This window comes from Hemicordylus capensis, chromosome 1 (genome assembly GCF_027244095.1).
Source record: "Hemicordylus capensis ecotype Gifberg chromosome 1, rHemCap1.1.pri, whole genome shotgun sequence".
Classification (NCBI taxonomy): Eukaryota; Metazoa; Chordata; class Lepidosauria; order Squamata; family Cordylidae; genus Hemicordylus; species Hemicordylus capensis.
The window spans coordinates 196,622,137-196,636,975 of record NC_069657.1 but is presented as its reverse complement, the minus strand read 5'-3'; the positions used below and the strand labels follow the sequence as shown (position 1 = coordinate 196,636,975).

At 43.2% G+C, this 14,839-nt stretch overlaps 1 protein-coding gene across 6 annotated transcripts in view; it reads left to right on the top strand.

The window, feature by feature from the left end:
• Nucleotides 1-14,839, top strand: part of METTL8 (methyltransferase 8, methylcytidine) — a 69,349-nt gene that overhangs the window by 22,441 nt on the left and 32,069 nt on the right. For 4 of the 6 annotated variants that reach the window (XM_053265735.1, XM_053265726.1, XM_053265711.1 and 1 more), the window contains 2 exons: nucleotides 1,605-1,745; nucleotides 5,690-5,781. In XM_053265735.1, coding sequence (XP_053121710.1) covers nucleotides 1,605-1,745; nucleotides 5,690-5,781 — 233 coding nt within the window. Of the gene's footprint in view, nucleotides 1-1,604; nucleotides 1,751-5,689; nucleotides 5,782-9,003; nucleotides 9,143-14,839 lie in introns of those variants that run through there. The other 2 variants (XM_053265743.1, XM_053265753.1) reach the window with 2 other exon arrangements.

Below are 14,839 nucleotides of genomic sequence, written 5' to 3'. Positions count from 1 at the left end.
GTGCATATCCCTAGGGTTCATGAGTCCATGATCCAGTGCTGCTGAAAGCATCTGAAAGAGGGGTGCTTTATAGTGCTACCCCAAAACATAGCTTATTGGCTACAGTATCCTTCTAGTGATCTAAAAAGTGTGTGTCTGTGTGTGTCTGTGTGTGTCTGTGTGACATACATTTATCAAGCCTTGACAAATTTGCTCTGGATCTAGAAGGAAGCCTAAAAATTTAGAAGCCAGACATTGGATTCTTGACAAGATTACTGGATTTAGTGGCAGACATTATGGTGGAAGGGTAAATGAATTTCTCTGTATTCACTTTACAAGCAACATAGAATAGTAACAGAGCTGCCGAGGACAAAAAAGATGTTAAATAACTCTATCTCTGAATATCTTAGTCTAGCCATGGTTAAATTTCTAGGCATCATGGCTCCCTGGCACTTGGGATTTGTCAAACCCTGGTTCATATACACATGAACACACACATGAACTATTCACCTCTGTTCTGACCCCAGAATAATGTATGCGACTCCCAAAATTATAGGAGGGTAAGAAATTCTTAAAGGACATTCACAATATTTACTTAGCTGTTAAGATTATCTTTAAGGTGGTGTTATTTCTTTTTTACTCACTCATTTTGATCACTTAAGAATAGTAAGGCAATATTTTCTCTGAGTGTGTGTGGTTATGTTTTAAAAAGAGGATGGATTTCACAAATCAATTGTGAAAACCCTCCAGCTAATCCATCCAGTTCAGTATTGGATTGAAAAATAAGACAGTGCCAGAACAGTTGCATAATCAGACTTCAGAAGAGACACTTTAGGATACTTTGGTCAAAGTCTATGAACAAAAACCATCATTTGCAGCAAATTTAACTGATCATGAGATACAAAATAATGTAAAGCTATAAATCATACTTTCAAATTGTACTGAATCCTTCTTCAAGAAGAACAAAAGGGTAGTTTTCAGCTCTGTGGAAACTGTGGTAGTCATCTCCATGTAACTATCTTGAGAACCAGGGCTGGAAGTATATTTCAAATTTGTAATTACTGCCATACACTTTTTTTTAAATGAGCCAGCATCATATTTTAGGTGCCACTTATGCTTAAGACTGAATAAATAGTTCAGATTCCAAGATGCCTAAGAATTGTAAGTCCACTGTTCCACTACAATAGACTGAGGTGTTATTTCCTCTGTTAAAGTTGTGCTGTTGAGTCGGCATCAACTCCTGGGGACCACAAAGTCATGTGGTTTTCAGATGCATCATGTAATAATGCAAGAGATGCAGTTCTGACATACGTAACATGTTTTTTCTGCCTTGGTCTGTTGGCCACCAAAACATCTTGGATCAATTCTAGCTGCTGCTATGTAGTCTGTCTAGAATGTATCAGCTGCTTTCTGAAAAGAGATGGAGCCTTATAGCTCTGCACAAAAATGCAGTTCAATTATATGGTGAAGTTAATACTTCTTAAAAATAATGAAAATGAGGGTGTAAAGTATCAGAAACCTTCACTGTTGCTGCCAATGAACAATTAGGAGTTATTTTGTGTAATTTAAATAGTAAAATTCCAGGAAATGTATAATTTCATTGAATTGGCTTTGTCTCTTTTCAGGTCCTTTGTCAAAATGCTGTTTAAGAAGATATCTGCTTCATGTATGAGGAACATAAAGATGTTCCAAAGTAACAGACCAATTGCTCCTCTTGGGTCACGGATTTTATTGGATCCTGATAAAGTTTTTGATCATAACATGTGGTAAGGTAGTTACAGTTTCATCATCATCTACTGGATTTTTACTTTGGATACTGGTGTGTATGGAGATACACATTTGTTGCACAGAAACCAAGCATTATAAAAACTGATAACACATCTTCCTGTGGAATTCAGGAATAATTCCCTTGCTAATGGAGCAAACCGGCACCTCTTAAAAGTGGTGATTCTCTCTGTTCAGCAGGGGGAGGGCAACTGGCCCAATCCATCCCCAGCACAGCATCCCTCCAGTGGCTATTGCTGGTGTCTATCTTATGTTTCTTTTTAGATTGGGAGCCCTTTGGGGTTAGGAGTCTATGTAAATCACTTTGGGAACTTTTGTTGAAAACTAGTATATAAATATTCATCATCAGATAACTTCCTGTTATTCAGAGCCCAGAGGCTATGACCTCCATACCAGAGAAACTTGATTTGAAGTATATCTGATAACACTAGTAGCATTTCACCCAGTTTATAAACTGCTTGCACCTTATTGCTAATCACTGTTAGAAGAGAGAACCTATTAATCCACTGTTGTTTTTTCTTTTTGTAAATGAATTTAGAGAGATAATAGACTCCTATCTAGTTGCTTTTCAAAAATCATATTTCTAGGAGAGGTTCAATATCTTTTCTAATCTGCAATATGCACATGTACATACACTATTCCAGTCTTGAATGCAGCACACGGGACAAAATGTCTGACTAGAATCCATTATGCTGAGCATTTGCAGTGCACCAGTGGATGAAACTTGCAATTGGTTGAATACTAGAGCGCTGATTACAGCAATGTGAGTGGACATCTTTCCACCGTTGCAAGGATGCTGTAGACTACAATGGCTATTAAAAAACAGAACAGAACATGTATGCACATGAACACTAAACCACCATGCAGCACATAGCCTGCCACTTCTCACTGTAGCTGCTGAGATCTATTTTCTTAACTGATCAGAACGCTTTGTTTGTAGGGCAATTATGTTTTGCCTGGTATATTTTTAACTAAAAGAACAATTGCCCTCTTGGCCTTCTAGGTCAGTGGAGGACAGACTACGGCAGGTAAATCAACACCGCACATAGCCAGGCACAGAAGAGGCTTCGGCGTTATTTAACATTGGAGGGAGGGGTCTTGTAAAGTGATTCCGGGTATGAGAACATGTCCCTAATCTAATCTGTGAAGTGTTTGAAGGTATGTCAGAGTCGGAGATAAAGGATCACCTATACAGGGCAAAAAGCACCAACGGGAATTTATAGTAAGGAATTTCCATCCATAAGAGGAAAAACTGTTTACGCAAGTGCAGCCTATGCAAGTGAGTTGAGGGTTAAATTATTGGACTACTCTCTGACTTCTTACAGTATTTAACATTTTATACTACCCCATACGCAACTCCCTGGGTGGTTCACAGTCTAAAAACACAACAATGAAAACATTAACACAATTTAAACCACTTAAAATACAGATAAAAACTCTAAAACTTTAAAACTGTAAACTAAAAGCCTGACTAAACAGGTAAAAACATCCAGGGAGGGGAGAGGCTCTAATTTCATTAGGAAGCACGTTCCAAAGTCCTGGGGCAACTCTAGAAAAGGCCCGGTTTTGAGTCACCATCAACAGAGCCTCCCCAAATAGGCAGCAGGGTTCATGACAAAGGAGGTGTTTTCTTAAATACCTTGGACCCAATCCTAACTTCTGGGATTTATCCACACAGTTCTATACAAGAGTGTGTGAGACAAGCCCTGCAGCCTACATGCTAGTTGCAAAGCAGCACTGCAGGAGACAGATTTCTAAAGCAGTGGGTTTAACCCTCCATGAGCCCACTACTGGATTTACACAATATGCATATTAGGCTTCTCAACTGCTTTGGAGAACTGGAAAATGACAACTCTACCTAAAGTGGGTTTTGTGCAGTCCTCTTATGGCCTGACACCACCTCAGTTTTCACATGGATAATTATATGTGTGAAAACTGGGGCCCACATTATAACACTACCTCAGAGAGGAGGCTTGAAAATAAACTTACCATTTATGGGAAATGTATAGTTTTCTCTCTCTCAGATGGTGCCATGGATGTGATGTTCATACTTAAAAATGGAGATGTTACAATCCTCCTATGAGAGGACTGTACCACCTCAGAGAATAAACAGGCTCTTACACATAAATATTTGTTTTAACATATTTGCCAGTGGAACATTAGGTTTTGTTTTGGGGGTAAATTTCTTCTTTATCCTTTCTTACTTCTTATATAAGTAATGCATGTACATACCTGTTACCCTTTTATAAAACAAACCCCACACCCTCCCTCTCTCCCTCCCTCCTGCCCAACAACTGTCAAACAACTGTTCCCAAATTTATGGAGATGTAGTTTACGGAGTATTCATTACAAAATAAACAGGCATTTCAACCTTTCTGGATTGCCATGATGTTTTTTCTTTTGATCTGTATAATTCAAATCTTTCTAATAAATAAATTTTGTATAACTTATGTATCACCAATTTAATTTGCAAGGAGATTTTTGTCTTCTACCAAAATTGCCCATATTTTATCAAACATATTTTATCAAACCGCAAGGCTAGGGGCTTTTTTTTAAATCATTCCGGTGCTTTGCTGTGACACTTTTGATTGCTACCAAGAGCAGTACTCTCAGTTCTTTAAAGTGTTAGCTATGTCAAAGCAATGCAGAAATATGGCTTCGGCTAGTAGAGGGGTTCTGACCTCTGTAATCTCATATATAACCTGGATAACTCTTCTTCATAAGTGCCATAGTCTTGGACATAGCCACCACATGTGGATGTTAGAGCCTATCTGGCCACATCTCCAGCATTTTGATGCTGAGTTCATGTGTGCCAGCTGCATTGGTGGTTGATACCATCTCATCAGTGTTTTAATCACAGACTCCATTAGGTTCTGTGGAGGTGTGCCATTAAGGCAATAGGTGTGTACACCACCCAGAATGCTTATTTGCATATACAGTAAATCTTAAGACATACACATTAGTCTCTTTGAATTCTTAGAATTGAAATTCCTGGGGAGTATCTTACATTGTTCGCATTTTCCACTTTGTTTTGGCGTAATACTGTATGTGGCACTGGCTCCAATAATTATTTATTCCAGCCTGGCTGACATTTGAGCACCATTATTTGATTAGAGAGATTTTAATTTTTATCCCACTCAAATCCATCTGTTGTGCTCTGTAATTAAAAGCTCCACACGGCTCACCTCTGGATGCTGGCTTTGGGAGCGTTCAGTGGTCCACTGCCACATGGGAGTAATAGCAAATATTTGTAAGAAACAAAACCAAACCCAGCTGCAGTAGTCTTTGTATTGTATTGCTTTGTGTGCCTATCTAAATAAATTTCTGCATATATCTGTATGACATGCTTCAGCTTACCAGGAGACCAGATGTTTGTAGCTAAAAATCTGTGGAGAAATGGTGACCGTATTGTGTAGCTGGCATGTAACATGTCATATAGTTTCAGCATGATGAATGGCCATTATGCAGGATTCTCAGATAGAAGATGAGCTCAAAGGCTTGCTTTTATATTTATTTATATTTTAAATGACACACTGTATAACAGAGGCACTGCTGCACTTTCAGTTGCTGCGCACTAAAGAATGGGCTGAGAGGAAATCTGTGAAAAATGTCCCACAGAGAAAGCAACAAAAAAACAATATACCACAGAGTAATTCAAATGCTCAAGTGCTACCATGGGCTGTTGGGAGAGGGCATTACAAGTAGCTGTCTGTACAGAGCCTGCTGGAATTTGCAACAAAGCAAAAGAATGGAATATAAGAATTGAAGGAGTTCCAGAGTGCATTGAGGCCTTCTTTAAAAATGAGGGGTGGAGGGAGTAGAATCTAGAATATACAATGCAGTTGATTATATGTGGTGCCTGAGGAGAAAAGGCTATGGAAGCTTTTAAAAATAAAAAGCATATTTTCCCCTCTCTTTTTTGCAGGGACCACATGCAGTGGTCACAGGAAGAAGAAGAAAGAGCCAGAGGAAAAACCATAGAGAATTCACTTGTAAAAGTCCAACCAGAGCTGCGAGGTAAAGTCCCTAAGCAAAGTTAAAGCTACCAAACTGCTATTCTTTAGTTTGCATACTAATTTTTAATACCACAGTCTTCTCACTTTCCTGTATTTTGCATTAATGGTGACAGATATTAATTTTGCTTGCTATAGACTGCAGTTTAACTTCTCGTTCAGCTTTGTCCTCCAAGCACATCTGGCTTAGGTCTGCCATGGTCTCTCCTCTTTGCTTGCTGCACACTCTTTTGGGGTGAAAGTAGAAAGTACATTTTTCTCCTTTTCTCACACTAGAATCAGGGGTCGTCCCATGACATTGATGGCCAGAAATTTAGGACCTATGAAAGGAGGTACTTTTCCACACAGCACATAATTGGTCTGTGGAATTCCCTGCCACGGGATGTGGTGATGGCCACTGGCTTGGATGGCTTTAAAAGGGGCTTAGAAAAATTCATGGAGAACAGGTCTATCAGTGGCTACTAGCCTGGTGGCTATAGGCCACCGCCAGCCTCAGAGGCAAGTGACCTCTGAATCCTAGTTGCAGGGGAGCAGCAGCGGGAGAGAGAGTGTGCCCTCAGCTATTGCCTGTGGACTTCTTAGAGGCATCTGGTGGGCCTCTGTGTAAAACAGGATGCTGGACTAGATAGGCCTTGGGCCTGATCCAGCAGGGCTGTTCTTATGTTCTACATTGCTACAATATGAATGCAATGTAAACTTTCAATCGTATTTACGTTTGTTAAATTTTGTCAATGATGTAACAAGTTATTTTCTAGAATTAATAGATCTTGACCCAACATGGAAATCTGCAGATTAAATGATCCACTTTTCAACAAAAATCATGACCTCCTCCTACCCCCAGCAATTTTATGATGATGTTGAAACAGTTAGTTATGCTGTTATCTTTTGTGGGGAGTCATTTTGGATAGTAATATCAGTGGAATCTTGGATAATTGGGAACAAGCAGAAATAAGTACCAAGAATGTCTGTCCTGCTACATGCATGTTAGGGAGAAGGGTTTTAGTCTTAAAATTCAGATAAATCCTGTAGTCTAAAGAGGTGTACTCCTGTAAAGATTGTACCACATGGAATTTCTGGATGTTTGGCTTTTGTGATGGCTTTCCTTTGTTGTTGTCTCCAACATACCATACTTGAAGTACACTGCCTGTGCGAAACGTGCACGTGCACACCTGGTACTTCCAGCCGAAGAAAGGAAAGGGGCGGCGGGGAGGTACACTACCACCCTGAAGGCTTTTATGGAAAATGAGCGCCGCTGTAGGGAAAGTGGGGGGAGCGGTAAGTGCACCCTCCCCCGCCCTTAAAGTGGCCCCCCCCACCCTCTTGAGCCACCTTCACCCGGTTCCATGCACATCCTTACTGGGGAAGAGAACAAGAGAGAGTGAGAGCACGGCAGTGTTTAAGGCAGCAAGTATAAAACTTTAAAGGAGACAGACAGAAGTGGCGGTCACGGGAGTGCTGAGGAGGAGAGGGGGAAAGACACTGTTGTGTAGACTGTAGGTGTGTGTTTGTAGCCTGTAGAGGGAGGTGTGTGGGGTGGGGAGGAAAGGAGTGCACCAGAGGGTGTGTGTGCGCGCATGCCCCATCACAACTTTCTCCAGGCAGGGCCCCGATCCACTGAGATCAGCTCCACACTTCTAATAAAGACTGGTCCCTCATTTTCCTTCTGCTCTGTAAGCTGCTTCCCATGCAATGGGAGGTGGTCATGAACTGAAGCCCCTTCTACTAAATCTGGCTGCCCGCGGCGAGAGAGCATGTTTATTTGTTCTGCACGTAGCAGCCTCCCATGGTTGATGAACTTCCCGCCCCTCCTGCCACCTCTGAACTTCCCCAACCGCCTTGTAATTCTTTCAATGTATATATCTTTGTGTGTTGGTGTGATGTGCGCACACTGAATGGATGATGCCGCCCAGAACAGAACTCTTTCCACTCACTGATAGTAGAAATTAGAGGGAACACTGTTCAGGACCCTCACCGCTTATTAAGATCTTTGGGTGAGGTCTGCCTGCGGCTGCCCTCAACTCACCTGGAAGTGACTGAGGGTCGGGACTTTTCTATAGCTGCCCCGTGGCTCTGGAATGAACTACTTGTTGTAAGCACTTCCCCATCTCTGGCAGGTTTTAAAAGAGGGCTCAAGACACATTTGTTTCATCAAGACACTGATCAGTTGTATGTTGGTTTTTATGGTGGTTGTTACTGCTGGTTAATTGGTTCTTTTAAACTGTTTTAATGATTTTTTAATCTTTTAATAGTTAATTGTTTTGGTTTTAATTCTGATCTTATTGTTTGTTTGTAAACCAGCATGAGAGACTGCCATGAGCCAGTATATAAATGTATATATAAACAAACAAACAAACAAATTTTAACGTTATTAAAATGAGTGGCCCATCTCAGGATAGTGAATTCCATAAATAAGATAGGAAGTATCAAGTCTATCTTGTTAAGATAAGATATATAATCTTAACACTATCCATTATTATATAATAGATGTTATATTTTTCGTCGATTTGATGTTTATTGTCTTCTGTTTGTTTTCCGCTTTCTTATTTTTGTTTAATTTTACATAGTTTAATGAGGTAACACATGCCTAAAATTGATGAATAGGTCCAATGTATTGTTTTGTGTAGTATGAGTCTCTTATCATGACCCTGGACCAATTGGCATACCATTCCCCCAAAGGCATACAGTTCAGGGAATAAGACAGGATGGGAAGACCCTACAACCCAGACCTTGCAGTTAGCCAGCTCCAGACAAAAGCAAAGCTGCAGAATTCTGGAATTCAGCATAATCTTCCGGAAGATCTTCAAGGATGGTCACATGGAGTTAAAACTAAAGATTGCAGAACTTGCAGGATCATTGCCAGGCCCTTATTTTCAGCAAGGGGCACAACCAGCACACTGTTCAAAGCTGGTGAAAAGCACTATTGGCTGTGGCCTTCACTGAGCAGCCAGGAGCCCTTCCAGAAAGCAAGGCACTGTGTGCGCATGTGTGTGCGCGTGCGTGCGTGCGTGTGTGTTCATCATCCACAACTTGCCTTCCAAGAAACTGAGTTTCAGTTTTTATTTCGTTTATATATCCATCCAAAATAACTTCACGCAATTCACGGTAAAAAATAAAGCAATGTAGGGTATTAACTCATTAATGCCATTTAGTTAAAAGCCAAGCTTTTAAAAAAAGTATGGCTTTCTTCAATGCTGCTGAGAATGATAAACCTCTTATTCCCATGAAGAACGTGTTCCCAACCTGGGTGGCTACTGAGAGAGCCCAACCCTAAGTTGCTGCCAGACTGACTGTGGCACCTGGCAATGGACCTCTCTTGATGATCACAGTGAGCAGTGGGGATCATGCAGAAAAGGGCACTCTCTCAGGTAACCAAAACTCAGCCATTTCTATTTTATATAATATAACCAGCACTTTATATTTTGCCCAGAAACTTTTTGGCATCCAGTGACGTTATTTTAAGAACAGGCATGATATAATATAGTCTCTCTAGGTTACTCCGGCGACCAGTCTGGCTGCCTCATTTTCAACTAATTGGAATTCAACTAATTGGACTATGAACAAAGGTCACCCTGCGTAGAGTGCATTGCAGTAGTCAAGTCTGGAGGCTACCAGCCGATGTACCACTGTTTTGAGGTCATTCTCTTCAAGGAACAAAAACAGCTGTTGTATCAGGTGAAGCTAATAAAAAGCACTGTTGGCCATAGCCTCAACCTGAGAGTCCAGGGTCCAAGAGTATTCCCAATCTGTGCCTATGTTCTTTCAGGGGGAACATAGGAACATAGGAAACTGCCATATACTGAGTCAGACCATTGGTCTATCTAGCTCAGTATTGTCTTCACAGACTGGCAGCGGCTTCTTCAAGGTTGCAGGCAGGAATCTCTCTCAGCCCTATCTTGGAGAAGCCAGGGAGGGAACTTGAAACCTTCTGCTCTTCCCAGAGCGGCTTCATCCCCTGAGGGGAATATCTTACAGTGCTCACACATCAAGTCTCCCATTCATGTGCAACCAGGGCAGACCCTGCTTAGCTATGGGGACAAGTCATGCTTGCTACCACAAGACCAGCTCTCCTCTCCTCATACAGAACAGGAAGTCCTGCACCATCTTTCTTATTACGGCCTCCCACAATGAGCTCTTCCATCTTGTTTGGATTCAGCTTCAATTTATTATCCCTTATCCAGCCCTCTACTGCCTGTAGGCAGGCATGTAGAAAGATAATGACATTACCTGGTAATGATGACATGGAGAGATAGATTTGGATGTCATCAACAATTGATAACACCTTGCACCAAATCTCCCAAATCACCAAGAAATTTCATGTAGATATTAAAGAGCACAGATGACAGAATGGAATCCTGAGGGACTCAGTATAATGTCTCCTGTTTCAAAGAGCCTCTGTCACTAAGTGTCACCATCTAGAGTCTCCCCAAGAGATAGGAGAACCACTGCAAAGCAGTACCTCCTATCCTCATATCTCTCAGGCAATCCAGAAGGATACCATGATCGATATTTTGAAATCCATCGAGATCCAGAAGAACCAACACTTCCTCTGTGAAACCCCTGTCAAAGACCATCTGTCAGGCTGACTAAGGCTGTCTCAACCCCATCGCCTGCCCTAAAGCCAGTTTGAAATGAGTCTAGATAATCCATTTCTCTCCAGACCATTTGGAGCTGGGTAGGCACCACCCTCTTGATAACCTTGCTCAGCCATGGGAGGTTAGAGACCGACCTATGATCATCCATCACTAGAGGATCTAGGGCAGGCTTTTGAAGAAGAGATCTACCCATGGCCTTCTTCAAACAGGAAGGCATTCAGGTGCAAGAATATGATTTGTTTTTAAAATTATATATTATATTTTTACCCCACTAAAATTTGGCTCTGAGTGGCTTACAAAACCATCACACAAAGTACTGGTGGAAAAAACAATAAAATAAACTCTTGGCATATTGGTAACTGTAACCAGTTGGCTGCTGTTTGTTCACATTCTCCAGTTAACCTGTGCTAACCTCAACATATGCATACCTCTAGGAGCGCTTTGAGCCTATTATAAATCCTCCTCTTACCTGATGTTACCTATCTGCCCTTTGGGAAGCTGAGAGTGTAGCTTCAGCGTAGTTATTGGCAGAAAAACCTTTTCAACCTGAAAAGGAAATCTGCAAACTCTAATGCTGCAAGTTTTAAAATAAAATTATCCCAAAAGCTCATATTAGTTGCCTCTGTGGCTGGCCATTAGGCCGATGAAAAATATTGCATAGTGTTGTGGTATTCTGGATGTATTAAATGTGTTAATATAAACACACATGAATGGGACAGGTGGCATTGCCTTGTGGCCACTGCAAGACTGATGGGGCAACAGCAGCAAAAAGATGGCCGGGTTGAAGCCTTTTCACACTACTATTCCCCCAGCCTCTCTGACAGCCTTCTCCACTGACACTCCTGAAAGTCCGGAGCCATTGATACTGTCTGCCTGGGTGAGCCCTGCAAGTCTCAAGGAAGAGGGCCGATGAAACAGTAGAGGAAACTTCAGGCTTAAAATGCTTTAGGATGTTTCCCAGTTTTACTAATAGAACTGCTTTAAGAACTTTCTAAAAGAAAGTTCAAAAAGAACCAAACTAGCTACCAATAGGTTTCCCGGCAAAATACAAAGTGCTGGTATTCTATATTTATAATTCTCTAAGGCATACCTGTGGCTAATCCTGTGTGTGGCAGCTCTTGTGAGAGTTCGTGAGCAGAAGCACTGTGATGATTGGTTTGTTTTATGCCATAAACCGCCTAGAGACTTCAGTAGTGGACTTCAGCAGTAGAAGTTTATTGAATAAACTGCTTATTGAAAAATGATTGGTAAATGTTCTGAAATAAAGTAGTAGAGCTAGTCTTGTGGTAGCAAGTATGACTTGTCCCCTTTGCTAAGCAGGGTCCATCCTGGTTGCTTATGAATGGGAGACTAAATGTGTGAGCCTTGGGATGGAGCCACTCTGGGAAGAGCAGAAGGTTCCAAGTTACCTCCCTGGCATCTCCAAGATAGGGCTGAGAGAGATTCCTGCCTGCAACCTTGGAGAAGCTGCTGCCAGTCTGTGTAGACAATACCGAGCTTGCTTGCTTGCTTGCTTGATTATTTATTTATTTATTTATTTATTACATTTATTTATTTATTACATTTATAAATCGCCCCATCCAGAGGCTCTGGGTGGTGTACAACAACTTTAAAAAGACATAAAAACACACAATTCAAAACACAATGCTAAAAACAATATAAAAACAATTCAAAAACAATTAAAACCATTTAAAACCAATTAAAATACTTTTAAAAAACAGCAACACTTTTCAAGCCTTGGAAAGCCAGCCAAACAAATAAGTTTTTAGGGCTCTCTTAAAGGCCGACAGCGAGCCTAAACTGCGGATATCTGCCGGGAGTGCATTCCATAGACAAGGAGCAGCTACAGAAAAGGCCCGGTTCTGAGTCACCACCAGACACACCAGTGGTAACTGGAGGCAGACCGCTCCAGATGACCTCAACAAGTGATGGGGATCATACCAAAGAAGGCGCTCTCTAAGGTAGCCCGGACCCAAGCCGTTCAGAACTTTAAAGGTAATAACCAGCACTTTGTATTTCACCCAGAAACATATTGGCAGCCAGTGCAGTTGTTTTAAGACCGGCATAATATGGTCTCTCCGGGTTACCTCAGAGACCAATCTGGCTGCCGCATTTTGAACTAACTGAAGTTTCCGAACTACATACAAAGGCATTCCCACGTCAAGTACATTGCCGTAGTCGAGCCTGGAGGTTACCAGCTGATACACCACTGTTTTGAGATCATTCTCTTCAAGGAATGGATGCAGCTGTTGAATCAGCCGAAGCTGATAGAAAGTGCTCCCGGCCATAACCTCCACCTGAGATACCATGGTGAGACTTGGAGTACTCCCAAGCTGCGTACCTGTTCCTTCTGGGGGAGTGTAACCCCATCCAGCACAGGAAGATCTAACTCATCCCTTAAATTCCGATCCCCCACAATGAGCACCTCCGTCTTGCTTGGATTCAGCTTCAATTTGTTGTCCCTCATCCAACCCTGCCTGTAGGCAGGCATTTAGGGAGTGAATGCCATTTCTTGATGATGATGATGATGATGATGATAAGGAGAAATAGATTTGGGTGTCATCAGCATACTGATAACACTCTGCACCAAATCTCCTGATGACCTCACCCAGCGGTTTCATGTAGATATATATATATATTTTAATTCAGATTTCATTGGGGGGGGGGAGCATTGGTGACAGAATGGAGCCCTGAGGGACTCCATATAATAGCTCCTGTTTTAAAGAGGAACTGTCACCATGCTCCACCATCTGGAATCTGCCTGAGAGATAGGAGCGGAACCACTGCAAAGCACTGCCTCCTATCCCCAATTCCCCCAGGCGATCCAGAAGGTTACCATGGTCGATGGTATCGAACGCCACCAAGAGATCCAAAAGAACCAACAGAGTTACACTCCCTCTGTCTTTTCCCTGGTAAAGGTCATCCATCAGGCCAACCAAGGCAGACTCAACCCCATAGCCCACTCTAAAGCCAGTTTAAAATGGGTCTAGATAATTGGTTTCCTCCAAAACCGCCTGGAGCTGTTTAGTCACCACTCTCTCAATCACCCTGCCCAACCATGGGAGATTGGAGACTGGCCTATAACTATCCATCACTGAGGGATCTAGGGAAGGCTTCTTAAGAAGTGGTCTAATCATTGCCTCCTTCAAACAAGGAGGCACCCTACCCTCCCTCAGCAATGAGTTAATGATAGATGACCCCAGCAAGCACAAGCTGGGAGGGAGGCTTGTGACTTATTGGAGATGTGAGAATGGCAGCATGCACTAGGCTAGGCGACTTGGAAGAACTCAACTGTTTGTTGCTCAAAACTCACTGGAAAGGCCCAGGATAGAAAAATGTAGACTGAAGGAATAACTGGTACATGGGGAGGGCCCATAAGTCAGAGGAACAGCACATGCTTGGAATACAGAAGGTCCTGGGTCCAATCCCAGGCAAAGGATTGCAGGCAGCAGCTGATGAGAGAGATCTCTGCCAGATATCCTGAAGAGCCACTGCCAGACAGTGTTGGGCTACTTGGACCAATGGCCTGACTCCATCTAAGTCAATAATAGGTACAGTTAATAGGTAACAGAGAATTGTCTCTCGTTACTGATCCATCTGGGCCAAGGACTATTCAGGCCTCTGGGGACAACAAGCAGGCTCAGCCACTCAAAAAGACCTCTGTTGCAAAAGTGTGATATTTCCCACCAGCTTACTCACAGTGCCTGTCTCATCCTAAGGCTTGTGGCCTTAACTCTTAAGCAGTAAACACTGGAAACACTGGAAGTTTTGTTGTACTCACTGCTGCCGCCGCCGCCACTTGTAGTATAAGTCGTACTTTGAGCCGGGTCTCATGATCAGTGAGACCCGGTTTGGAAGGGTGAATGGGGAGAGCGGGCTAAGCCCACTCTCCCTGCACAGGAGCAGAGTGGGAGCCCTGGGTTGCCGGATTGGCCGCCCACTCGATTGCCGGCTCTGTGATGGAGCCAGCGGGGGCTGGGGAGCTTGGGGGCCACGTGGCCCCCGGAAACTCCAGTATGCCCTGCACAAGCGCGCAGGGCATACTGGGGAGACCCCCGGAGCTGGGAGGTGGCTTTTCACTAGGGATGTGCACCAAGTTCTTTCGGCACCGGCGGGGGTAGTCCTTTAAGGGCAGGGGAGGGTGCACTCACCCCTCCCGCCGCATATCCCCCGCCGACGCTCCGTCACTTTCATGCCCCTCGGGGCGGCAGTGTTCCTCCCTGCCGCCCCGTTTTCGTCATCGGCCGGAAGTGGCTGGAAGAAGTAACCGCGCGTGTGCCTGTCGCGTGCGTGCACCCGCATGGCAGACGGGCGCGTGCAGGCCCGCAACGGGCGCACGCGCGGTTATTTCTTCTGGCCACTTCTGGCTGATGACGAAAACGGGGCAGCAGGGAGGAACGCTGCCGCTCCCGAGGGGCTTGAAAGTGACGGAGCGCCGGCGGGGGATATGCGGCGGGAGGGGTGAGTGCA